At 50.9% G+C, this 24,082-nt stretch overlaps 1 protein-coding gene across 1 annotated transcript in view; it reads left to right on the top strand.

Moving 5' to 3' along the window:
• Positions 1-24,082, top strand: part of Dat (Sodium-dependent dopamine transporter) — a 100,200-nt gene that overhangs the window by 69,071 nt on the left and 7,047 nt on the right. The window contains exons 6-11 of the mRNA XM_077678211.1: positions 71-174; positions 3,215-3,339; positions 4,233-4,345; positions 5,841-5,969; positions 7,970-8,069; positions 22,554-22,654. Of these exons, the coding sequence (XP_077534337.1) occupies positions 71-174; positions 3,215-3,339; positions 4,233-4,345; positions 5,841-5,969; positions 7,970-8,069; positions 22,554-22,654 (672 nt within the window). The remainder of the gene's footprint in view (positions 1-70; positions 175-3,214; positions 3,340-4,232; positions 4,346-5,840; positions 5,970-7,969; positions 8,070-22,553; positions 22,655-24,082) is intronic.

Consider the following 24,082-nt stretch of genomic DNA (forward strand, 5'->3'; position numbering starts at 1 on the left):
CCGCGGCCGGGAATCGAGCCCGCGACCTCGTGCTCATGGACTGTATTCCCACTGTTTGTTGTCATTGCAGGTGTGGGTGGACGCGGCCACTCAGGTATTCTTCTCCCTGGGTCCCGGTTTCGGCGTGCTGCTCGCCTTCTCCAGTTACAACGAGTTCCACAACAATGTGTACAGGTCAGTTTTGTACGCCAGCTCTCTCCCGGAACGCTGTTCACAATCGCGTCAACGCGAGCGAGCTTTTTCGCTCCCGTGCTCGCTCAGTCACCCATCTACTCACGCAGGCGTCCAACCGCACATTACGCACACTAAAATACGCATAACTTGTCTCGGTAGAAAACAAAGACACGCTTATCCATCCTTTTGCTCATTCGTCCCTCAAGGTTTGCCACCGGCTCTATACTTTAGTCGAAGTGACACCTGTAGTTTTTTTAAAAGTAATGATTATTCACGATTAATGGCTGGAGCCATGTTCAAGAACTGACCAAATAAATACTGTCCATGCGCTTTCTTCTTGGCGGTTTATCAGTATGTCCTTCCTATCTACTTTTAAGTCTATTATCTTCCTGCCCAAATCTTTAAGGGTGAAGCCCGTTAGGGGCCGGGGCTGTTGGCGTCTCCTGATGTCGTCGTCGTCGTAATCGTCGTTCGTCACATGTAGTCACGGTACTAAAACACCGGGAAACTCGTTTACGCCTCGCGCTAGAACGTAACGCCTATTAAAAAAACGCTGTGTCTAAAGGTACGTCGGACGTACCCGCAGCATTTCTTAAAGATACGTGGGACGTACCCGCAAAATTTCTTAAAGATACGTCGGACGTACCCGCAAGATTTCTTAAAGATACGTCGGACGTACCCGCAAGATTTTTTAAAGATACTTCGGACGTATCCGTGAAACTTTTTTAAGTACGTCGGTGTATTCGGTTTCACTCGGCCCAAACATGCAGCGTACGTTCAGCGTTTTCTCGCGTCGACATCGCGTGCATGGCGACGCGAGCTGAAACTCGAGCGACGCCGATGTCTACGCTCGCCAGATATCGGCGTCTACGCAGCGCGAGAGAGCATCGGAAAGCGAACGGCAGCGTCCGTCTTCGCGTGGTTTGGGGTCGTTCCTTTCAGCAGAAAACAATCAATTTTTTTTTAAATTACGGTAATCGGTTGCCTTGAGACAAATTGCAAGCTATTTCTGTTCGCAAGCACTCATCCATTTGTGGCTTGTTCGGCTTTCATCGGGGAGATCGGGGATCTGCGATAGCTTTGTGTGAGTTGAATGAGGGAAGTCTGGTTACATCGCATCCAGTATTAGCATAATGTGGCTTGTCAGCAAGATCGGTGCGTGACGAGCAAGCGTTATCAACGCCAGAATTCTGGCGCATTGCATTCCATTCGTAGCTCCCGTGACTTGCGCAGGGGAGACCGGGGATGTGCGATAGCTTTTTTGACTCAAATAAGGGAGCTGTGGTTACATCGCTTGTAGCACTAGCATTATTGTCATCGGCGCCAAGATCGGTGCGCAAGAAGCAAGCGTTACCACTGCTCAAATCTCTCAAATACGACCAAAAGAAAGCACATCCGACACTATTCGTGGGCAGCCTCAGTTGGTACACTGAATTCTTCAAGTTTCCTCGTCTCCTCGCGTGGTCGAGCGGTTGAGAGCCGGGCTTCTGTTTTGAAATTCCGTGGTTCGAATCCTAGCGAAGACGGTTTTTTTTTTTTTTTTTGCGGTGAGGGTTTGATCAGTTTTTTTTTTTTTTTTTTTTTTGCAGGGAACAGATAGGGTGCCACAGTACCCTGCCTTTCAACCTACAAATGACGTTCGACGGTAACCTCACTATCAAGGCAGCGCTGAAATTTGTTTTGCTTACAATTTGAATTCCTGAACGTGCAGTCGGTACGCAACATGAAGGTTAAATCAAGTAGCAACTAAAGCAGTTGTGCGAGGTGCGTGTTCGTTTATCATTCTATCTTATTTTGTTCTGATTTGACCGTGATGGCTCGAGATACATTTCGCAGCATTTCAATATTTGCCCGCCAACATACTTAGCAATAAATAAAGACGCCAAGTGATTTTTTTTTTTTTTTGCTAAAGCTAAAGTCTTGATAATTGCAGTTCAAGAAGCGACAATAACTGCTCATAAACGACTTCAACAGGATGGCATACGTGCCGACGCAGCGACTGGCGCGCGACTTCGCCGGTCTCTGCGCGGGCCCGCGCGTTGACGCCGAACGACGCCGACGCTCGCGCGACGCGTGATTTCGCGTCCAATGTGGTTAGGGCTTTAAACAGAAACATATGAGGGGGAAAAAAAGAAAGATACTCGCGTCGCACATGATTTTGTTTCCCTCTTGCGAGAACCCGTAGTGGTCCGCATGCGATCTCTGACCTCAGCGAAGGCTCTAACCGCCCCTTCAAGGTCCAACTCGAGAACACGAGGAAAAAAAATACATTCTGCGTCAGGGTAGGCATCGTTAGATTCTTGGCTTATAAACAGCAAACGCGTGATGGTTTTGCCGTCGATGGTTCGAGATAACCACGCTAGTTTCGAGCAACGCCGCTTTCGAGCCACTCTGGGCCCTGTACGTCCGACGTATCTTTAAGAAATCTTGCGGGTACGTCCGACGTATCTTTAAGAAATTTTGCGGGTACGTCCGACGTATCTTTAAGAAATTTTGCGGGTACGTCCGACGTATCTTTAAGAAATTTTGCGGGTACGTCCGACGTACCTTTAGACACAGCGTTAAAAAAAAGACTCTGGGGCACTCGTTTACGCCTCGCGCTGGAGAGCTTCGTGCTTCGAAAACAAGAGGCTTTTACAGCGAAGCTGTATACCTCTAGCACCAACGGTTTAATCTCCGTTGGCAAAAATGCCAAAGTGCAAAAATACACTTATACACTGCATGCTTCGCCCCTCACCAGGTTTCACTTTAGTGGAGATGGCCCGGGATTTTTCCTCCTTAGCTCGACCTTCAACTCACAATTTTCAGGGTAGCATGCGCACAAACCACTCTGCGTTTTTAGAAGTTTCTTAATCTCCACTCTCTCTCTCTCTCTCTCTCTCTCTCTCTCTCTCTCTCTCTCTCTCTCTCTCTCTCTCTCTCTCTCTCTCTAACTCGCTCTCTTTATGTCAGTGATTTCCTGACTATTTAACTCAGCCATTTACTTCTTTTCACTCACACCAGTCTCACTCCCGTTCTCACTTTGACGCGACGGACGCAGGGACGCGCTCCTGACGAGTGCGGTGAACAGCGCCACGAGCTTCCTGGCGGGGTTTGTCATCTTCAGCGTCCTGGGCTACATGTCGCACCGTGCGGACATCCCCATCGAGAAAGTGGCCACCGAAGGCGAGAACGATGCCTTCCTCTCTCCGTACTGCCCTGCCACTTCCCGTTTATCCGTCAAACGCCGCGTGTGCAACGCTTGTGTCCTTCAGGAAGGGTTGTCAGGCTGGGCAATTTTGCGCCCTTTTGCATGGTCATTTAGTTTACCTTCGCTTTTGCTACCGGGTGCTCTGCACGTGTAGGCAGTGGCTGGCCGATACGCTGCCCGCATCTATGACCTCACGCCCGCTGTTACCGCGAAAAGGGAATTACACGTGCGCGTAAGACTGAAACAGGGGAGCCTACAAATGGGCACAACGTATCAGCGGGACAACCAGAGTAGGGACCCAAAACTAACTGAAAACAAGCATAAAAAAAGCTTGTTGAGGCATCACCGAAAGAAATTTCAGTTGTCCACAAAGCGGGGAAGGAAACGTGCTGGACGACATGACTCAGCAAGCAGCTTTTCCTTTAGATCATGTTATTTTGGAGGTAACGAGTTTTCTTTTAGAGATACCGCCTCTCTGGAAATGACTCCTCAGTCGAGGAACACCAGGCGTCCAATCGTATTCTGCGAGCATTTCTGCGTTCAGAAACAGCTACCCTAATCAGGACGCGTTGAAACAGCCTGCGCAACGCGCATTCCTTAAGAGTGCAGTAGCGTTCTTTCAAAACAAAAGCTCAAAATAATCGCAAATGCCGATATTAGGCAAATGACAGAAACTCTTTGCACCGAAGCAAGGGTTAACCCAAGCGTCAACGTCCAGAAAGCTACGCCAGGATGCCGAGGTCGAGAAACCTGCGGGAGTAAGCCAAGTCGTGCTTCTCGTATAAAAATAAAACCGATCGTGCTTGGCACGGCTCCAGTGACCCTGTGCCCTGCAGGGGGCGGCGTCCAACGGAGCGCGTGAACGCAGGTCCCGGCCTGGTGTTCATCGTGTACCCGGAGGCCATCGCGGCCATGCCGGGCTCCACTTTCTGGGCCATCATCTTCTTCCTCATGCTGCTTACGCTCGGCCTCGACAGCTCGGTGAGCACTGGCACTATGGGTTGCATTCGCTGGCGAGCACGCATGCAGGCAGCCTTTTGAGTGCGCCGTCACTGGTTACGTCGGACTCCGCGGGATGGCGGCAGTTGTCCGTGCTAAGCACATTATTTGTGTCGGAAATTCAAAACTCTACCTCACCGGACGCAAAATAATACCTGGAGAACAATGTGAGTGCGATTAATAACATCTATGTTGACACCACCGTTAGAGAATCGGGTTGAAACAAAGCAGGCGATGCACGCCGGTATTTTTTTTTTTTCCGCGCGTGCGGTCGCAGGGACACAAGCCGCGCCAGGTCCGTGGCGTTTCGGTCAGGTCCGTGCCGCTTCCAGTGTTGCCAAGCGAAGAAATTGATAGCTAAACTTTTCAGTGAATACCATCTACAGGCGGAACCCGCCCAACAGAGACAGGTCTGAGATGGCTCACGCGGGAAGTGTGGAGGTGATGTCCACACCGAGGGGAGGGGAGTGCGGGGGGGGGGGGGGGGGGGGGTGTTCATAGGTGATTGATCGATTCAAACCTTTATTGGAAGAACGGGGAGGCCCGGAGGCCGCATATGGGGAATGGTACGTGAAGGGATGGGTGAGTAGCAAAGGTCTTCGTCACACAATTAAATGCCTCTTTTAGCACTCATTTTGCGTTCATGATGTTAACAAGACTCTTCTCGCGATGGGTAGTCACCCCCGGACTACACTAATCTCGCAAGGCCATTTCGTCCGATGTCGTGATTTGGAGGGTGTAGAGTGTCCGTGTCTGGAGGGACGTGACTGGACAAGTCCTGTCTTCGGGGCGCGAAAGGGCAAGAAAGTTTCCGCAGTACGTCTATATTGGATTTAAAGACCATTTACGAACGTTCGGCCAGGTTTGAAATGTACGTGGAAAGAGACCGAAAGCTTGTTGCCGGGTCTTGCTATCGTTCTTACTGCAGTGTGAATGGAGTGGAATTAGAGGAACGCACTTACTCCTTCCTTAAGCAAACGTATGCTTGGCTCCGTAAGTCTAGGCGGGATTACTTGTTGGCAAAACAATTTTTGATTGTCTAAAATCTGTGAACTTGATTTTGATAGGCGATGTGTATTCGCATTTAATAAACCTTCCACACCGAAATCTTGGATGAATTGTTACGTGACCGTTGTGATTCTTGGTGATTTACAGCGAACGGTTTAAAAAGGTGCCACTCGGGCGGAGCAACAGCTTTCACACCTTGCAAGGCTAGGTCCGCCTGTTGCACACAACTCCCTAACGCTAAATCTGTGATAGTGCAAGACGGGCCTTGTGTGGCTTTTGGTGACTAGCCGCGAATAGCTTTAAAAGGTGCCACTCGAGCTGAGCAATTTTCGGCGCACGTCGCAAGGCTAGGTAGGTTCCCATGTTTGCTAACAGCGCACTCACTGACTCAGCCATTTTTCGAAGGGGCCGGTCTTGGAGCCTCGAAACGCGCAGCGTGTCATCATTTTGTGTGGGGGATGTGTCGCAGTTCGGAGGCTCGGAGGCGATCATCACGGGATTCAGCGACGAGTACCCCTTCGTGAAGAGAAATCGAGAGCTCTTCGTGGCTGGCCTCTTCACCCTCTACTTCATCATCGGGCTGGCCAGCTGCACCCAGGTACTGAAAGAAAGCGGACGAAGAGACGAGAGATGCAGAAGCTTTGAAAAAGAGAGAGAACAAACTTTATTTATCCCCATCCGCCGTGATCTGGGTCACAAAACCAGTGAGGGATGTCCTCCGTCCCGGCTTACTGGTTGTAGCCGGCCGTCCGTGCCCCATTCACCAGCCGAAGCTGGGAGCAGGGGTCGGAGCTTGTCAGCGTCGCCGCCCACTGTGAAGGAGGAGGAGGAGGAGTGAAACTTTATTTTTGATCAGAATAAAAGAGAGTTAGGGCATGTGGCCCTCCGCACAGGTGCAGTCCCTATTCCGGGACCCCATTGGTCAAGGCCGCCACTCTCGCCCGTCGAACTAGAGCCCTTTGAGACTCCAGCCCCGAGCAATTGAGCAGGGCTGCCTCCCATGCCTCTCTGGTAGGGGAAGGGTTGGGGGATAACGCAGGGTTGCGCTGGCATGCCCACACCATGTGGAAGGTGTCGGACACCTCTCCACAGTGCAGACACAGTCCATCTGTTTTAGGGTCGAAATGCTTTGCTACTGCAGGGCACATAAATGTGTTCGTCTGCAGGCGCCGCAGTATTCGCTCATCGGCCTTGCTCAGACCCTTTGCAGGGGCTGGGTAAAGCCGGCGGTTATCGCAGTAATGTTTTACGATTTCTCTAAACCGCAGAAGTGGTTTGCTAATCTCCGAGCCGGGAGAGCATGGGTGAGGCGCCCGGTGGGTAAGCGCTCGGGCAGCCGCGTGCGCGGCCTCGTTACCTCTCAGACCCTGATGCCCCGGAGACCACACAATTTCTTTAGGAGCGGGGTCTACGAACCGCACCACTCGTTTTAAAATACTGTAGGCCAAGGGTGGTACCGTGCCCGCTATATACCTTTCACAGGCTCGGCGAGAGTCCGTTATTATTGTCCTTGACTTCGGGTCCGAGGCGGCGAGCGCTATGGCAATCGCCTCGGCTTGCGTGGAGTTAGGAGCCCGGTAGGAGAGCCCATCGACTTGCTGGTCCCTGTGAATTACAGCGGCAGTGAAAAACCCTAGAGGCGACGGTCCTCTAGGGTTTTTCACTGCCGCTGTAATTCACAGGGACCAGCAAGTCGATGGGCTCTCCTACCGGGCTCCTAACTCCACGCAAGCCGAGGCGATTGCCATAGCGCTCGCCGCCTCGGACCCGAAGTCAAGGACAATAATAACGGACTCTCGCCGAGCCTGTGAAAGGTATATAGCGGGCACGGTACCACCCTTGGCCTACAGTATTTTAAAACGAGTGGTGCGGTTCGTAGACCCCGCTCCTAAAGAAATTGTGTGGTCTCCGGGGCATCAGGGTCTGAGAGGTAACGAGGCCGCGCACGCGGCTGCCCGAGCGCTTACCCACCGGGCGCCTCACCCATGCTCTCCCGGCTCGGAGATTAGCAAACCACTTCTGCGGTTTAGAGAAATCGTAAAACATTACTGCGATAACCGCCGGCTTTACCCAGCCCCTGCAAAGGGTCTGAGCAAGGCCGATGAGCGAATACTGCGGCGCCTGCAGACGAACACATTGATGTGCCCTGCAGTAGCAAAGCATTTCGACCCTAAAACAGATGGACTGTGTCTGCACTGTGGAGAGGTGTCCGACACCTTCCACATGGGGCAGCGTTGGGACTGGGAGGGAGGTCTGGGGTGTTCGGGCATGTCCACATTGTGCAGTAAGGGTTTAGGATGTGGGGCAGAAGATGCATTGAGGTGGATATTGGGAGGGAGAAAAAGCTGCCAGACGTTTACGACCATTATTCTATCGGAAGTTCAAAAGAATGGTCAGATCCGACCATAGAAGAAAAAGAAAAAATCCGAACCTAAAAGAAAAATGATTGATTGGTTAAATAATTCGCACAAGTGAGCTATTGATTGATTGATTGATTGATTGATTGATTGATTGATTGATTGATTGATTGATTGATTGATTGATTGATTGATTGATTGATTGATTGATTGATTGATTGATTGATTGATTGATTTGCAGGGTGGAGTGTACGTGGTGAACTTGCTCGATCGCTACGCCGCCAGCTACTCCATCCTCATCGCCGTCTTCTTTGAAGCTGTGGCTGTCTCCTGGATCTACGGTAAGCACTGCATCCTGTCTACTGTCCCTATATATAGACGCGGCACGACCGCGCTTGCGTTCCTAGATGGGAATTGGCTCAAGTCAGGACTGCCGGTTAGTTGAGAACCCGGTTCAGTGAACGCGTAACGCCAAACGGAAGCTATCCATTCTTGTCGTCGAGTTATACCTCCGATCTACCGAATCTGGGGCTACACTGATCTACGCTAAACAAAGAGGATCAGTGTTTTTACGACGTCGCCGCCTAGCTTACTGGCGGAACATAACGTGGTGGCTTCCCTATTCTGATCCTTCCTTAAAAAGAGCAAAACTAAAATGACTTTTCCCATTTCTCCCGCAACTAGCTAATTGCAGGGGTGAGACAGCTGCGCATATTGCGCAGTTTTGATACAAATTTGTTTTCCTGCGCCAGGCTGCTCCAAAAGCTTGAAAATCGCAAAAATTGCGCCAAACTGCTCCAAAACAGTCTGAGAGCCAAGGATTTTAACGCACCCGTCAGTCTCAGTGGGGAAAAATGCTTACTGACGGCATAATTTTTCAGCACCGCCAAGGTGATGCTGTTTGTAAAGGTTTGGTTGATTGATCATTCAATAAAACACCGCATGAAACTGCCTCAGAGATAGTTTATAGTTTCTTTTTTTTTTTTTTTCGAAAGTCTCGTCAGGTTGCACATGTTACATTCTGCGAGTTTTAAAGTTTCCCTATCTAAAACCATTCCAAAGTCCTGTAGAAAAAATGCTTATGCGTACTGAGGCGACAAACTACTTGCGCAAGTTGACGAAAAAACGGCAATTTTCGGAGCGCCTTATCTCCGGAACGACATCAGCGTTCAGCGGGCGCCGCCATCTTGGTGTGGTGAACATTGGAAAACATGGCCGCCGGGCGTAGCAGTTGCTCAGGTTGAGTGCCATGGAGGAAAGAAAAGCTTCTGAGTGCTCTTCGCCGATTTGTACCGTGGTTTTGGTTATGGGGGTGGCTGTGTTTACATTTAGTCGTTTGATCTGTTGCGGGAAGCTGCGCGACTCGAAAGACGGGAGTTCATCAAAAACAACGTGGTGCCGGCGAATTCGCCGTGTTTCGGCGTTGAGTGTGAGGCGCGGTGCGTGCTTGAAGTGAAATTTCGCACTCGTTGCGGTGTTATAAAACGCTGATTTATTGCTGCCTCTGACAGCAAGCTTGCGAGCGGCGGGAATGGGACGATAGACGCTGCAGAAGTGGCGGCGCAGGCTACATCGCCGCAAAATATTCAAGCAGTGTCTCAGGACGGGCTATTATTGCACGCTAGTAATAATGGTTCATCTATCTGAAGTGAAATTTGGAGCCAAGGGGGAGGTGGCTGAACATACCAATGTTACTCAAATTACGATCGTAGTGAACGTGTACCTTGGGGATTGAATGGGGAGGGGGGGGGGGGGGGGTGCGACGATTGTCACCTCGCTTTGCACAACTTTTGCCGTGGCTCTACACTTGTGCGTAAATCCGGGTCTGGGATTGCAAAAATAATAATTTAGGCATTCACGTGATAATAAAAATACCTTGGAGTTGCTTAGTTTTTCAATTCTGCGCTCCACGCTATCTACGCATAGAGCCTAGAAATTTAAATATGGTTTGTAAAAATGTCATACCAATTGTGATACTCTGATAGAAAAACTTTATTGATAGCTGTTTCAGAGTTATGTACGTTCAAAACCAATGAAAAAGTGCACTTCCCTCCCCCCCCCCCCCCCCTGATTTGCCAGAAATTTGTTTTTGTAGGCTCCTAAGGTGACATAATAAATGTCGTTCTTCTGCTCCAAATCAAGGTTCTCCTGCTCCAAAATCGAGATTTTGCTGCTCCGAAAACTGCTCCCAAATCTGGTTCAGCTGTCTCACCCCTGTAATTGCATACAGGCGAGTCAAGAATGACCGCGGCGTTGGCACTTCAACAACAGCGGACTCTGGTTTAAAAGCATTCGGTTGTCCTACCAACAAGGCCTTGCTCGCTGCTCGTACTCTTGCGCTTCGTTACGTGTCAGGGAGTAAATAACAGCCCCTTCTATTCCCACCGAAGTAACATGGTTCGCATGAGCAGGCTGATATGTCCCATCATGCGAAGACTAATTTAACCTTCATGTATCCGTTCGTGAGGCTAAGATGAACACAAATCATTCCTTCACGTGACACCATAAAATTCCACAAGAATAGTCATGTCAAGGCCACCGCAAACGCGCTGCAAGGTCACTGGCTTGAACATTTTTCCGCACTGGCAAAGAGAGGGGTAAACGGGAGAGCACAGTTTAGAATGGCGTCACTCCCGGAAGCGACGTAACTAGAAGTTATGACACTACAACGCAGTGAAGCAGCTTCGGCTACCGGAATAATGGATCCTGTGGTTCCCAGAATACCTTTGACAACTTTTGTGTTTTTATTTAAATGCGACTGCAGTCTTAGACGGCTCCTCCTGAAATCTGTCCTTCTTCCCGTTCGTAACGCGTAAAAGCATGCGCTCTTAAAGTGTACATGAGTCGAATAGAGTATTCAATGAACAAACCTTCATTAAAGCGAAGCTTTAGTGTCCTCACTGACGCCGTCGTGCGCCAGTACGCCCTGCAGGAAAACCAACTTTCTCTGACGATGGTCATGAATGATCGTTGGGTGAAGGGAAGGAGAAAAGCGCTCCCTGCGGCCGGAACTGTACCTCACCCGCGTTATGAAGCCGGCGTTTTTCCAAACTGGTCCATGTCTACATGGTCGATGCGAACGCCAAGCAGCGGGTACCGATTGGCGCCGTACACCACAAACCCGAACGTTAGGCCTACGGAGTGTACACCAGAGAGTTGCTGCGGGTATTCTAAAAAAGTGGTGCGTAGCTCGAGAGTAGCACATACTCGCAGTGTGGGGTTGGCCAACCAAATAATCCACCACGAGAAAGCTTCGCGTTCAACCATCGTCGTTGTTAGACGGAGGGGTGCATGATCTTTTATGATATTAGAAGGCCCTACGCTCTGCGGAGTAAGACTTCCTAGCAGTCGCGGTCCCAGAGATTACTTTTTTTTGGAAGGGGAAAGGGGGGGGGGGGGCGAATTTTTTTTTTTTTTTTGGGGGGGGGGGGCGATTAAAGAAACGCTCCCTTCCTTGCGCCAGTTCTGCGGAGGAAGTGATAACCATGCCGGCGTGTGCGCGTATTCGGAGTAACCCGCTTGCGCACAAATCACTTGGCGACAAGCAGTTTTTGGACCCCCTTATAGGCGGTACAACGGCTGGCTCCAGCCCACATTTCTGACGGTTGAAACACGTTTGCGACCTCGCACAAGTGGGATGCTTAAAAAACAAAAATAAGAAGCTGGGGACACCTTTGGGGGGGAGGCTATCGCCCCCTTCGCCCCCCCCCCCCCCCCTTCCACCTTCTTGGGACCGCCACTGCTTCCTAGGCAAACGTATACGTAGAGTTGAGCCCCCGAAAAGAATGCCTACACACTACCTGACAATTCCCGCTTTGGAATTTCCATATTTCTCTGCATACATTTAACTTATTTGCTAGAAAATTGTGTAGCTGCACCTCATCTATTCTTGCTCAGATAACACTACGTCCGCACGTTGTTACCACGGTTTTCGCTTGTGACAATCAAGTGAAGTTCAAGTAAACGTTCGATAATAATAACAATACTTTACTGATGGCGTTAGCACAATTCGATACAAGAAATGGGCCTGCCAAAGCCGCAGTGGGCTTGAACGGCAGCGCCTGGCAGACAGCGACAGAGCCATCAGTAACAAGTAATTAGTTTGCAAACAACACTGAAGTACAAGTTCGAAAACATGACAGGATTCGGATCACGCATTAATATGTCTATGAGCCTTTCTGAGGCTACATTTCGTCTTAACGTCTTGTATGCATTGGGGAAGGGAATTAAACATTGCAGGTACGTAATAGTTACGGAGTCTTCTACCGTATCTCGTATTACAGCGGGGTGTAACATACAGATTCTTTGGCCTCAAGCGACGAGCAGCCACATAAGGAATTTATACTGGCTTAACCAAAAATGTGCCAAGAGCAACAGTTTCCGAAATCAGAGAATCGAAATCAGGTAATGACAAGGTTTTGAACAAATCAGATTTGGGGGAGAGATTATGTGCAACATTCTTCAAAATACCACGAAGGACGGAACTGACACTGTTTACGAAATTTTGCCCGCCATGACCATATATAGATCCCCCATACCGGATTACACTGTAGCATAGGGCACGTACTACAAACTTTCGGGCAGGCAATGGCATGTAAAATTTTATTTTACACAAAACAAAAGACAGTGAGTGAAATTTTTGACAAAATAACAATTTTTTACATGAGGTTTTGACATGTGTGCGAAATGAGAATTCCAGGATCAATCACAGTAAAAAAAAAACATCAACGTATTTAATTGAACGAGCATATTGCACAGTGCCACGCGAACAGGAATTTCAGCGTGATGGATGTGTGCAAATATATGGGGACGATAGAATTACTTGCCTCACAGGGTTGTGGAAACGGACTAGTTGAGTTTTGGACGCATTGATATCGACTACATTAATCCAGGTGGTGCTAACACGCATTTATTTTGTGTACAAGGGATACAAAGACGCCATAAACCAGTCCATCACTTTTGTTGCCATTTTTAAAGAAGAGATGGCGTCAGTGTAACTTCGAGCGTAGGAAACAAGGACAGTGTCATCAGCACACTGAGATAATTTGACGTTCACAACATTACATAAATCGTTGAAACGTAAGTTAAATAGTAACAAACTTAAAATTGAACCTTTGGGGACGCCAGCTGTAATTTCAGTCAAGTTGCTACGAAATTTATCAATAGACACAATTTGGTGCCAGTGAGATAAGAAATCTTAAGCAGCCGCAAAAACGCACCCCGGAAGCCTAGCAATGAATGTTTGGTTAGTAATGTACTATGACAGACGGTGTAAAATGCTTTGCGGACGTCGAGGAACACTGCGAAAGCAATATGACTGCGTTCAAACGCATAGTTTAGGGAGTCAGAAAAATCTTCAAGCAGCAACTGTGCGCCCCGATTCTGTACGAAGCCACACTGGCTAGGCGATAAAACATTATGCTTGTTTAAAAAGCTGCTCGTTGTCTTGTGCAGATGTTTTCCCAGTGTCTGCCCAACGCATGACAGGATTGAAATAGGGCGGTAGTTTTCTCATTTGTTGCGCGCGCCACGTTAAAAAAGAGGGAATGACCAGTCCGTTTTCAGATTATCGGTAATGATTCCAGTAGTAATAATATTGTTTAAAATGAGTAATAGCACTTCTTTAATTGCTTCGATTTTTCTGTGCAGCTCTAATATTGAAATACCGTCAATTCCTAGAGACTTATTCGGTTTCAGACAGAAAAGGGGTGATTTAATTCATGTTCCGGAAGTATCGGAAGAAAGGTGGATTCTGAAATATTGTTTGCAAGGTGCAAATATCAGGATGAGATCTCGATACACCAGACAGTTTTGAGAAAAAAAAAAAGAGTTAAAGTCATTAGCGGTGGTATGACCGTTTGAAGAAGAACGAAACATCAGTTCAACATGGCGATTGCCGTTTCCACCAACACCTCTGAGATTGTTAACTTGGGACCACGTTTTCCTGATGTCAAAACAAGCATTGACTTTATCTCGAAGCTCTTTGAACCGAAGCCGCAAAGCAGTAAAATTAAGATTTCTCTTTATTGCACCCATAACAATTCTCTTGCTTTTATTGCCGCAAGGATTTCTGCGGACATCCATTTTCGGTCGAAGTCACGTTGTTTGATTTTACAGACCAGAGTAGCTGCAAGCCTTAAAATATTGAACAACGTTACAAAGTTGTTATAGGTGTCACCTGGAGGAACGGTCATCAAAAAGTTATGCCAGTCGTGGTTCATTACTAATTTGTCAAAGGCTATGGGGTCAACAGTTGATATTTGTTTCAATTCGTTTGGAACGGCCGAGTCTGTAGTGTCATCAATTAGAGAGCGGCAAACCAGTAGTAGTAGTAGTATGAAACTTTAATGAGCCTTATAAAGTAGGAGTGGTTCCCTAGTCCGGGAATCCAAGTGACGACCGGGCGACCGACGCCCTAGATGCCAGTAGTTGCTGAACGTCGAGGTGGTCGCTGGTGATCAGGTTCTCCCACAGCTCATGGAGGGGGAGGGGGGAAGGAAAGGGTGGGAAACCACGTAATGCAGCAAGTTTCGCTGCAATAACTGCAGATGTGACACTCAAGTTATGTGCACGTATATTTATATGGTCTATGCAAGATATGACAAGATGACCCGCAAGGAATTCTTCACGCGTAGCTTTACAAATCGTGTCTTGCAAGCCCCACGCGGAAATGGCGTCCAAATAATTACCAACTATCGCCGTTGAAGGGCATGAGTATCTATGTTGAAATCGCCAAGCAGGCATACTAGGTCCACTGACGACATCGAGACCAAGGCGGCATCAAGTTCATCCAAAAAATTCCTGTCATAGGAATTGGTAAAACAAGAAAGTGAAATGTGCAGTGAAATCTGCAGCTGAGCATGTTTGGCGGGTAGACGGCTGTCTCGTGTGTGACGCTCCCCGGAGGGGAGATGGCGTCACTCTACCAACTAGGTGGGTCCACGCAGAGTTGAGGGGAAAAGAGACAACGCAGGCTCAAAGGTACAATTTAATTAACAATAGTTAGCGCTGGTGCCGGTGCGCTCACCCGTTGAGAGGCTGGGACCCTGTAGGGCGGCTGGCGCTGGGTCGTGGAGCCGAGAAGTCGTTCAGGCGCGGCGCTGCAGGGTGCACGTGCTCGAGCAGGGCCGTTCGGGAGGGTGCCGGAATTCTCGTGTCGGTCGGCGTAGGCGGTCCGTGCTCCTGGCAGATCGTGGACGCGGACCCGAGATGTGACCGCTGGCTGGCTGGTCCCGGGTTGAAGTGGGGGGAGCGCGCGATCGGATTACTCCTACGGGCGGCTGCCTCGTTCGGCCCGGCAAGATGATGTCCAGTCGGGAAAAGAGCCCTCCGGCCTCGTTCGCTAGCCTTCTTATACCCTCCTTGGGTTACGCACAGGGGGGGTAAGGACGAGCTCGTTGGGGAACCGGCCGGTCATCGCTCTGCGCGTGGGCGCGTCACCCCGCAAGCCCTCGGGGATTAACATTCTTCTGCAGATTAACATTCTTCCGCGCGTGCTTCCGCACATTCCGCGCGTGCTTGGCCTTTCTTCGTGCCACGCGAAGTGTCTGCCGCCCGCTTCTACCTGGGAACACGTTTCTGCGTGCGCATGGGTTGTACGCGGCAGTCAGTGGCGATGTGCGACCGTCACACCCGCCCATCCACAGAGGAGACTTTTGTCACTGCAAAAGTCTTGTTCACAAAAGCACAAAAGGTTTATGGTGGGGCCACAAGGCTCGATGCAAAACACACCGCACCGTCTTATCACGACACCACACTGAATGCAGTCAGCAAGGTCACACGGCGAGGCGCGTCGGCACCAGTAAACATTAGTCATAAACATCCTGTCAATTTCTATATACATGAGCCAAGCGAATGTCAACATACAGGTTTACGGGTGCAAAACATGAACACTGAAATTGGGAATTTTGCCCCTCAGATACACAGGACGAACGCCCGTCAAATATGATACGGTGCTGCCCCACGACTTCGCAGTGCATAGCTGTGTGTCGGCTGAGGGAGGCTGTTCACCGCGGGGGGTTGGGAATTCTGAATGATTTCATCGAGCATGGCTCCATGTAAAGCGTCCGTGAATGGGCTCGTAGCTGGGCTACTACGTTCCGGGGACGAAGGACGGGGCCTGCCTGTACCAACACTCACCCTGGGGAGTCTCAGCTCGTCCTCTACCTCACCCAAAGCAATTTTCAGCTTGTTGACGTTTACAATTTTCTCGTCTTTCATTCGAATCCCTCTGATTCGGCACGTGACGTCGGACAGTTTTTCGACAACTCGGAAAGGACCTTTCCACTTCGGCGCGAGCTTTTTAGCCAGGCCGCGGGCCTGGCTTTCGACTTTGACGTAGACCCTGTCGCCTATCTGAAAGCCGGCGTCCTGGCTCCTTTTATCAAGACGCGACTTTCTCTTCTCCGCCGCTTTGTTCAGTGCTTCATACGCTAGCTTGTGCGAGACTGAAAGGCGTTGAGCCAGCTCCGCGCGGTAGTCCTCCATGGTGTTATAGTGCATTCTGGGGGTCTCACCGACAATGCTCGGGATTGCCGCATCGCGTCCGTGAAGGAGGAAGAAAGGGGTCTCATTTGTGCCCTCGTGGACTGCGGTGTTGTAGGCATGCACAGCGAAAGGTAGCCACCTATCCCAATCTCGTTGGTCGTGTGCTACGTAATGGGATAACATGGTCACCAGGGTTTGATTCAGCCTTTCTACTGCACCGTTACACTCCGGGTGATACGCGGTCGTTTGTAATTTCTTTATCCCCAAGAGGTCGTACACCTCTTTCATCACCCGAGAGACGAAGTTGGTGCCCTGATCGGTTAGAAGTTGCTCGGGTACGCCGTGTCTCAGTACCACCCCTTCGACGAAAACGCGTGCTACGGTTTCCGCCTTCTGGTCAGCCAGCGGGAAGGCTTCGGCGTAACGGCTCAGATGGTCTACAAAAACAAGTATGTACTTGTTTCCGGCAGTCGTAGTTGGTAGGGGCCCTACTATATCCATCGCGGTGCGCTGGAAAGGCGCGCTAAGTTCCTCGAACACCTGCAAAGGAGCACGCTTTCGGTTCTTAGGCGTTTTATGGAGAGCGCAAGAGGGGCACTTCCGACAGTAATCCAGCACGTCCCTCCGCATCCCCGGCCAGAAGTACGTCATGCCTATCCTCTGGCGGGTTTTACGTGCCCCTGAGTGGCCAGCGTACGGAGCATCGTGATGTACACGTAGGAGCTCGCCTTTCATTGAGGCAGGCACTACTAAACGCCCCGTACCTCCTCCCGCCTTTTCCCTGAACCTCAGCAGACCCCCGTCGTCCACATAATATTGTCCCTCACCGTCGCCTGCTTTAAGTGATTTGACAATTTTCTGAACGCCGGGGTCGTCGAACTGCTCCCGTTTCATGCGGGCCTCCTCCACCGATGGCACGAAAATGTCGAGTGCCCGGACTGGCATCCTGCTCAGAGTGTCAGCGTTCTGATTCGTTTTACCCGCCCTGTGGATGACTTCATAGTCGTACTCCTGTAGAAGGAGGTTCCACCTTGCCAGCCTCGAGCTGGGGTCACGAGCGTTCATGAGCCACTTGAGCGGCTGGCAGTCGGTGACAATCTTAAAGTGCCGTCCGTATAGGAAACACCGGAAGTGGCGCACGGACCAAACTACGGCAAGGCACTCCTGCTCGGTAGCACCATATTTCTGCTCCGCGGGGTTCAGCTGCCGACTCGCGTACGCCACGGGGTGTTCCTTCCCATCGAACTCCTGTGATAACACCGCCCCTACCGCCACCTTGGAGGCATCTGTCGCAAGTGTGAACGGCCTGCTGAAATCCGGAAACTTCAGCAAGGGAGCCTCGGTCAGCTTGCGCTTCATGGCCGAGAAAGCTGCTTGCTCCTCCTCACCCCAGCTGAATGGTTTCTTGGTTGTGAGCTGAGTTAAAGGGCGCGCCTGTTCAGCAAACTGGGGAATGTGTCGCCGATAATAGGACAGAAGACCCAGAAATTGCCTGACTTCTGTCTTTGTTCTGGGCTCTGGAAACTCCTGAACGCATTGTATTTTGGACGGGTCAGGTCGTACTCCCTCCGCTGATACGATGTGTCCTAGGTACCTAACTTCGGGGCGCAGGAATTGACATTTGGATGGTTTCAGTTTGAGACCGGCTGCACGCACTCTCTGGAAAACGTTACGCAGGTCGTCTAGATGGTCCTCGAATGAGCTGCTGTACACGATTATGTCGTCCAGATATACATGACACACTTTCCCCAAAAGACCGGCGAGGATTACGTCTGCCGTACGCTGCCATACCGCCGCGCTGTTTACGAGGCCCATAGGCATGCGTCGCCACTGGTAATGCCCTGAAGGCGTGTTGAACGCCGTCTTTTCTTTGTCGTGCTCATGCATCTCAATCTGCCAATACCCGGAGGCCATGTCCACTACCGTGAAAAATCTCGCAGAACCGAGCTCTGACAATGTCTCCAAAATGTTCGGGAGTGGGTAAGGGTCGATGCGAGTCACACGGTTCAAGTCGCGGTAATCAACGACGAAGCGGTACGATCCATCTGGCTTTTCGACCAATAGCGCCGGAGCACCCCATGGAGAAGTAGAGTGTTCGATTATCTCCGCGTCGAGCAGCTCGTTAACCTGCCGTTCCATCTCGTCTCTTTTGGAGTAGGGGATCCGATACGCACGGCGGTAGACCGGAGCTGCATCGCCAGTCGAAACTCTGTGTTTGATCACCTCACAGTGGCCGATATCTGTGCCGCTGGTAGAAAAAGCGGGGCCGAACTCGGAGATTAATTCCCGAAGTCTAGATTTATCTGGTTCGGCCACGTGTGAGAGATCAAAACGGCTAAAGAGGTCGACCTCGTCTACACGCCGGCAAACAGTCTCTTCTGCTGGCCTCTCGGCTACCACCGCTGGCCTGAGGACACCGATGAGTTTGTTGCGAGGCAACTTAATCTCCTGACGCGTGGTGTTCACGACGCGCACTGGGACCTTGCCAGTCTCGGTAGCTCTAACTAAACCGTAAGCGCCGGCAACTCCAGACACCTCAAGGGGGCCGCTCTCCGCTACACCCAACTGTCCCCTAGCCAGCTCGCAAGTTACCTCCCCCACCAGCACGCACTCGCTCAATGGGGGCAGTAAGCTTTCCTTGGTGAGGCGGATAGGCGCGCCGTCGCAAGAATGCCAGTCGTCGCGTCCGCCTGCCTTCTTGTTTCCCCCCGCCCAGTTTAGAATGGGAATGTCGATGCCTCCTAGGTTGATGGCGCCTCTGCTTAGGAGCAAGTCTACCTTTTCTTCCGAAAGGATGTTCTGTCCGATTAGACCAGCCACCGGCAGCCTGGCTCTCTCTGTGCAGACGAAGAACGTCGCCGTAACAATGCGTTCCCCTAATTTCAAGGGCACTTCACAGCATGTTACGATTTCCAAACGGTCGCCCGTGATGCCCACTAGGCTTGTTCTCTGCTCTACCGACCGGAATCTCGTTCGCCAGTCGGGCAAAACGTCGTTTAGAGCGCTCTCTTTGAGGAGGCTTACTTTTGATCCCGTGTCAATCAGGCATTTCATAGCTGCTCCCCCTATTTCACACTCTATTATCGGGCTAGCCTCTCCGCAAATGTTCACTGTGAACTCTTGAATGCCCCCTTTGCTTCCCTCCAGCGCGCGTGCGCCCAAAGGGGGCTCGACTAGTTTCCCTGGTTCGACCGAGAAGCGGAATTTCCCGCGGGATTATCCGCGCTTACCTGGTTGTCCCTTCGCGGTTGGCCCTGGGGGGGCGCGCGCTGCCTACAGTTCCTAGCAAAGTGTCCACGCTCGCCGCACGAATAGCAAGTCGGCCGTCCCGTCTTGTTGTCGCGACGCCTGTCTTTTTGCTGCATTTGTTCATTTTGTAGCGCGATGCTAGATTCCAACAAGCGTTCGACCCTTTCGAGCCGTGCGTGGAGCTCTTCAGCTTCCCTCTCGCCTTCCTGCACGCTTCTGACCGGCGTGCGACCGCCATTTACTGTTCGCTCATTTCTCTCCTCCCTCACAGCCGCGTCGATGGCCTCTTGGAAATTCTTGGGGTCACGAGAAAGTGTGAACCTGCGGACCGGGTCTCGCAGCCCATTCAAGAACTGAGTGCGAAGCTGCTCGTTCAGAAGCTCTTTGCGGAGCTCGCGCTTTACTTCAGTCTCGGTGCCGTCCTGCGTTCCAACGGCCGCGTTGCCCAACGCGCGGAGCCTAGTCGCGAACGACTGGACGTCTTCCCCGTCCTTTTGTCCGGCGGACAAAAACCTTTGGAGCTTCACGTACTCTGGCTCTGTATCGAACCTTTTCGTGGCTAGAGCTTTAAACTCGGCGAAAGTCGCCGCTGCAGCAACAGCCTCCTCGTGCCACGCAAAGTTATAGGCCGCACCGACCATTTTGCAGCGTGCAATACCTGTCATCTGCGCCTCTGTCCAGCCACCAAGACCCCCCACCTGTTCGAGAACACGTAGGAAGTCCTGGATGGTTATCCCGTTACCATCCCCTGTAAATGATGGAACCATCCCCCCTAACGCCATGACACTCGCGCCTAACACATTCGCTTGGGTCATAGTGGCCTCGTTCATGGTGCCTCGTTTCCCCTCAGGCGTGGGGGTGGAGTCCCACGCCTATACTCTGCGATTTAAGTTAAGTGAATCCCACCGCTGCCACCACTTGTGACGCTCCCCGGAGGGGAGATGGCGTCACTCTACCAACTAGGTGGGTCCACGCAGAGTTGAGGGGAAAAGAGACAACGCAGGCTCAAAGGTACAATTTAATTAACAATAGTTAGCGCTGGTGCCGGTGCGCTCACCCGTTGAGAGGCTGGGACCCTGTAGGGCGGCTGGCGCTGGGTCGTGGAGCCGAGAAGTCGTTCAGGCGCGGCGCTGCAGGGTGCACGTGCTCGAGCAGGGCCGTTCGGGAGGGTGCCGGAATTCTCGTGTCGGTCGGCGTAGGCGGTCCGTGCTCCTGGCAGATCGTGGACGCGGACCCGAGATGTGACCGCTGGCTGGCTGGTCCCGGGTTGAAGTGGGGGGAGCGCGCGATCGGATTACTCCTACGGGCGGCTGCCTCGTTCGGCCCGGCAAGATGATGTCCAGTCGGGAAAAGAGCCCTCCGGCCTCGTTCGCTAGCCTTCTTATACCCTCCTTGGGTTACGCACAGGGGGGGTAAGGACGAGCTCGTTGGGGAACCGGCCGGTCATCGCTCTGCGCGTGGGCGCGTCACCCCGCAAGCCCTCGGGGATTAACATTCTTCTGCAGATTAACATTCTTCCGCGCGTGCTTCCGCACATTCCGCGCGTGCTTGGCCTTTCTTCGTGCCACGCGAAGTGTCTGCCGCCCGCTTCTACCTGGGAACACGTTTCTGCGTGCGCATGGGTTGTACGCGGCAGTCAGTGGCGATGTGCGACCGTCACACGTGGGTGTGCTTGGCGAGCGACGTACTGCTTCGGCAAAGGTGTACTGGTGTGATTTCCGTGACGGGTATGACGTAAGTGAAGTCTTGTCGTATCGCGGCATAAAACACTGTCGAGTTGAAATATAAAACCGGAAAACGAACAACCCCAAGTGTAACGTACTCTTTAGTACTGAAGGTTGCTTCCCCGCAAGAGGACCCTATGTGCAGGGGTGCACCCTTTACAGGCCGCTTACTTCTTCGCACTGGCGTCATTTCTTAGACGCATATGACGTCAGGGAAATCTTCGTGTATCCGGGAATAAAACACTTTCGTGTTAATAAACGGCCGTTGCTACACGGCGGGCGACAAACCTCAAGCAAAATTAGTGACAATAAAGGTGCGCAAATCGGTCCTCACGCTTCGTTTTGTATGCCGCACCGTTCTGTGCGTTTCTGCCGGCCTGATGTTATATCTTTTTACAGGTTATGAGTAAAAACCATGCACCTTTCCGTCTAACAAAAACGATCGTTGAACGCGAAGCTTTCTCGTGACGTAACGTATTCTTTGGTTATCATCCGAGCCCCATGCACTCCTCTCTAAATACAAACCGCTTCGTCCATGTTGAAATGAAGCAATCGGATAGACGCCGGCTTCATAACGCGAAAGACGATTCTGGCCACGGTGAGCGTTTTTTTCTTTCCCCCCCCCCCACGGTCATTGATCGTCATCGTCAGAGAAAGTCGGCCATCTTCCAGGGCGTATGGGCGTCACAGTCGCTTCAGTGAGAACGCTAAAGCTTCGCTTTAGCAAAAAACACTGCCTCGTTAGAGACCGCCCCCTTTCAGCATGTGTGTGGTTGATGAGGCTGTTGTTGTTGACAAGAATAGCGTCAACAGCCTTCTGACTAGACGGGGGAGTTATTGTCTTCGCTCTGATAACTGAACACACTGTCGTTATCGTTTCTTCTTGACCTACATTACGGGCACTCACTGTAAGCGCCGAGAGACACCGTATTGCGGCGAGCTTCTGTCGCTTTTAGCAGTGGTTTGCCCGTAACTGAACACGTGGAGGCCATACAAAGACAACAAAGTAATGAAAACTTGAAACTGCTTCCGCTGAAAAGCGGCTCGCGGAGTTTAACCAATACCGCCTAGATGCCAGCCTCTGCAGGGTGACGTTTCCTTGAGCTTTTTTCAACCTTGGTCACTCGCATCAGCATACTGGACTCTGAGTGGGGACCTTTCGAGCATGCTGTATTTTTATCTAGCAGGTGTTTATCCAAGCCAAGCATGACCACATGAAAATAGAACTGCATGCAGGACTATTGTTTTGCTTCCTTTTTCGCGTGTCAGTGTTTCTTGCAGCTGTACATTTCTTTATGGCTCACATTTCGGTGTCGGTATATTGAGTTACATGGAGATTTCTCGTTGTTATTTTCCGCCGTGCAGGAATCCGGAGGTTCTCTGCAGACATCCAAGAGATGCTGGGGTTCCCCGTCGGAGCGTATTGGAAGTTCTGTTGGGCTGTAGTCGCACCGTTCTTCATTCTGGTGAGTCGGAAAGAAAAAGGAACGACAAAAGGTTCAAAATAAGTTTCTTCTAAACCATGCATACGCATTGTTTGTTTTGGTCATATATGTTTAAACAAATTTGCTGTGGTTGAACGTGGTTAAACCAGGTTTGTCGAGCGATAGCTCCCTTTTTGCGCCGAGAGCCCGCAGTGAACGAGCGCACAATTTCACCGAAAACAAAACACAGAGGCTGCTCGGCGCAGACAGCACTGTATGCGTGAGCGCGCAGTGAGCATGATTGAAGCCAGCGCCTCCTTGCATCATTTTCTAATGGCACGAGCCCTCTCTCTTTCCCTGTTTTTTTTAAACATTGTCAATACACATCCCAAAAAAGTAACCAGCATTACAGAGAGGGGTGAGGGAGGAATTCGTTATTGAGATAATAAGAATAAAGGGAGATATCAGCGCTTTTCTAAACTTTTAAAGCTGACCAACTATAGCTAACGGCTGCCTTCGAGTCACGAGTAAGAACATACGTTTTGAAGCTAATAACAACCAGTTTAGTAATTTAAGAGTAAGTGAATCATCATTCGGCGGCTGTATGCTCCCTCCTATGGTCAAGGTAATTGTATGCTCCGCTTGAGGGTGGTACCGCCGCTACGATATATCCTCGCTACCACATAGATACGAAAGAAAGTGGAGGGCAGCCCAGCCTCCCCTGTAGCCTATAGTTGGTATGGCATCAGACTGGTATTCTGGGGGTCGTAAGTTCGGGTTCCAGCTGGGAAGGATGTTTTTCTCCACTTTAATTCTTTCTTTCAAGCTCCAAAAACATCTGTTCGAGCAAGAAAAAAATGATGGACCACTTTCCCTACGCCTTCTCGGCGTTCTTGACTGCCGGCCCGCCTTCGATAATATATGGATAACACGCACGAAAGAACGCACTCGCGCGCCAGCTACACCGGCTACACCAGCTGCACAAACAGATCTACCCCATGCGAGTATATTATCCCGCACACCACGTGACGATGCCCCTCTCTATACTCAGCTGACAGTCACGTGAGCAAGTCGAACGGGAAAAAATCATGCACCCCTCCGTCCAACAACGACAGTGGTTGAACGTGAAGCTTTCTCGGGATCAGTGGATTTTTTGGTTGGCCAATCCCACACTGCGAGTATGTCGTACTCTGGAGGTACGCACCACTTTTCTAGAATACCCGCAGCAACTCTCAGGTGTCCACTCCGCATACGCCTCGAGCGCGGCCTGTAGGGGCGCCACTGAAGTCCACCTAGCGGCCCGTTTCGTAAGCAGCCGCGGGAGTCGCCGGCCCGCTCCCTACTGTCACCGTTGCTTTCGGGGCCCGTTCACGACTGAGATTTACTATTTGTAGGCGTTGGAAATACTTATTTATGTGGAGCAGTCACTTTGTTCGCAAATGTGGTGTGTTTACGAGAGTGTAAATGTGT

The sequence above is a fragment of the Haemaphysalis longicornis genome, unplaced genomic scaffold (assembly GCF_048455015.1).
Source record: "Haemaphysalis longicornis isolate Haplotype H1 unplaced genomic scaffold, Haemaphysalis longicornis Haplotype H1 scaffold_7, whole genome shotgun sequence".
Lineage (NCBI taxonomy): Eukaryota > Metazoa > Arthropoda > Arachnida > Ixodida > Ixodidae > Haemaphysalis > Haemaphysalis longicornis.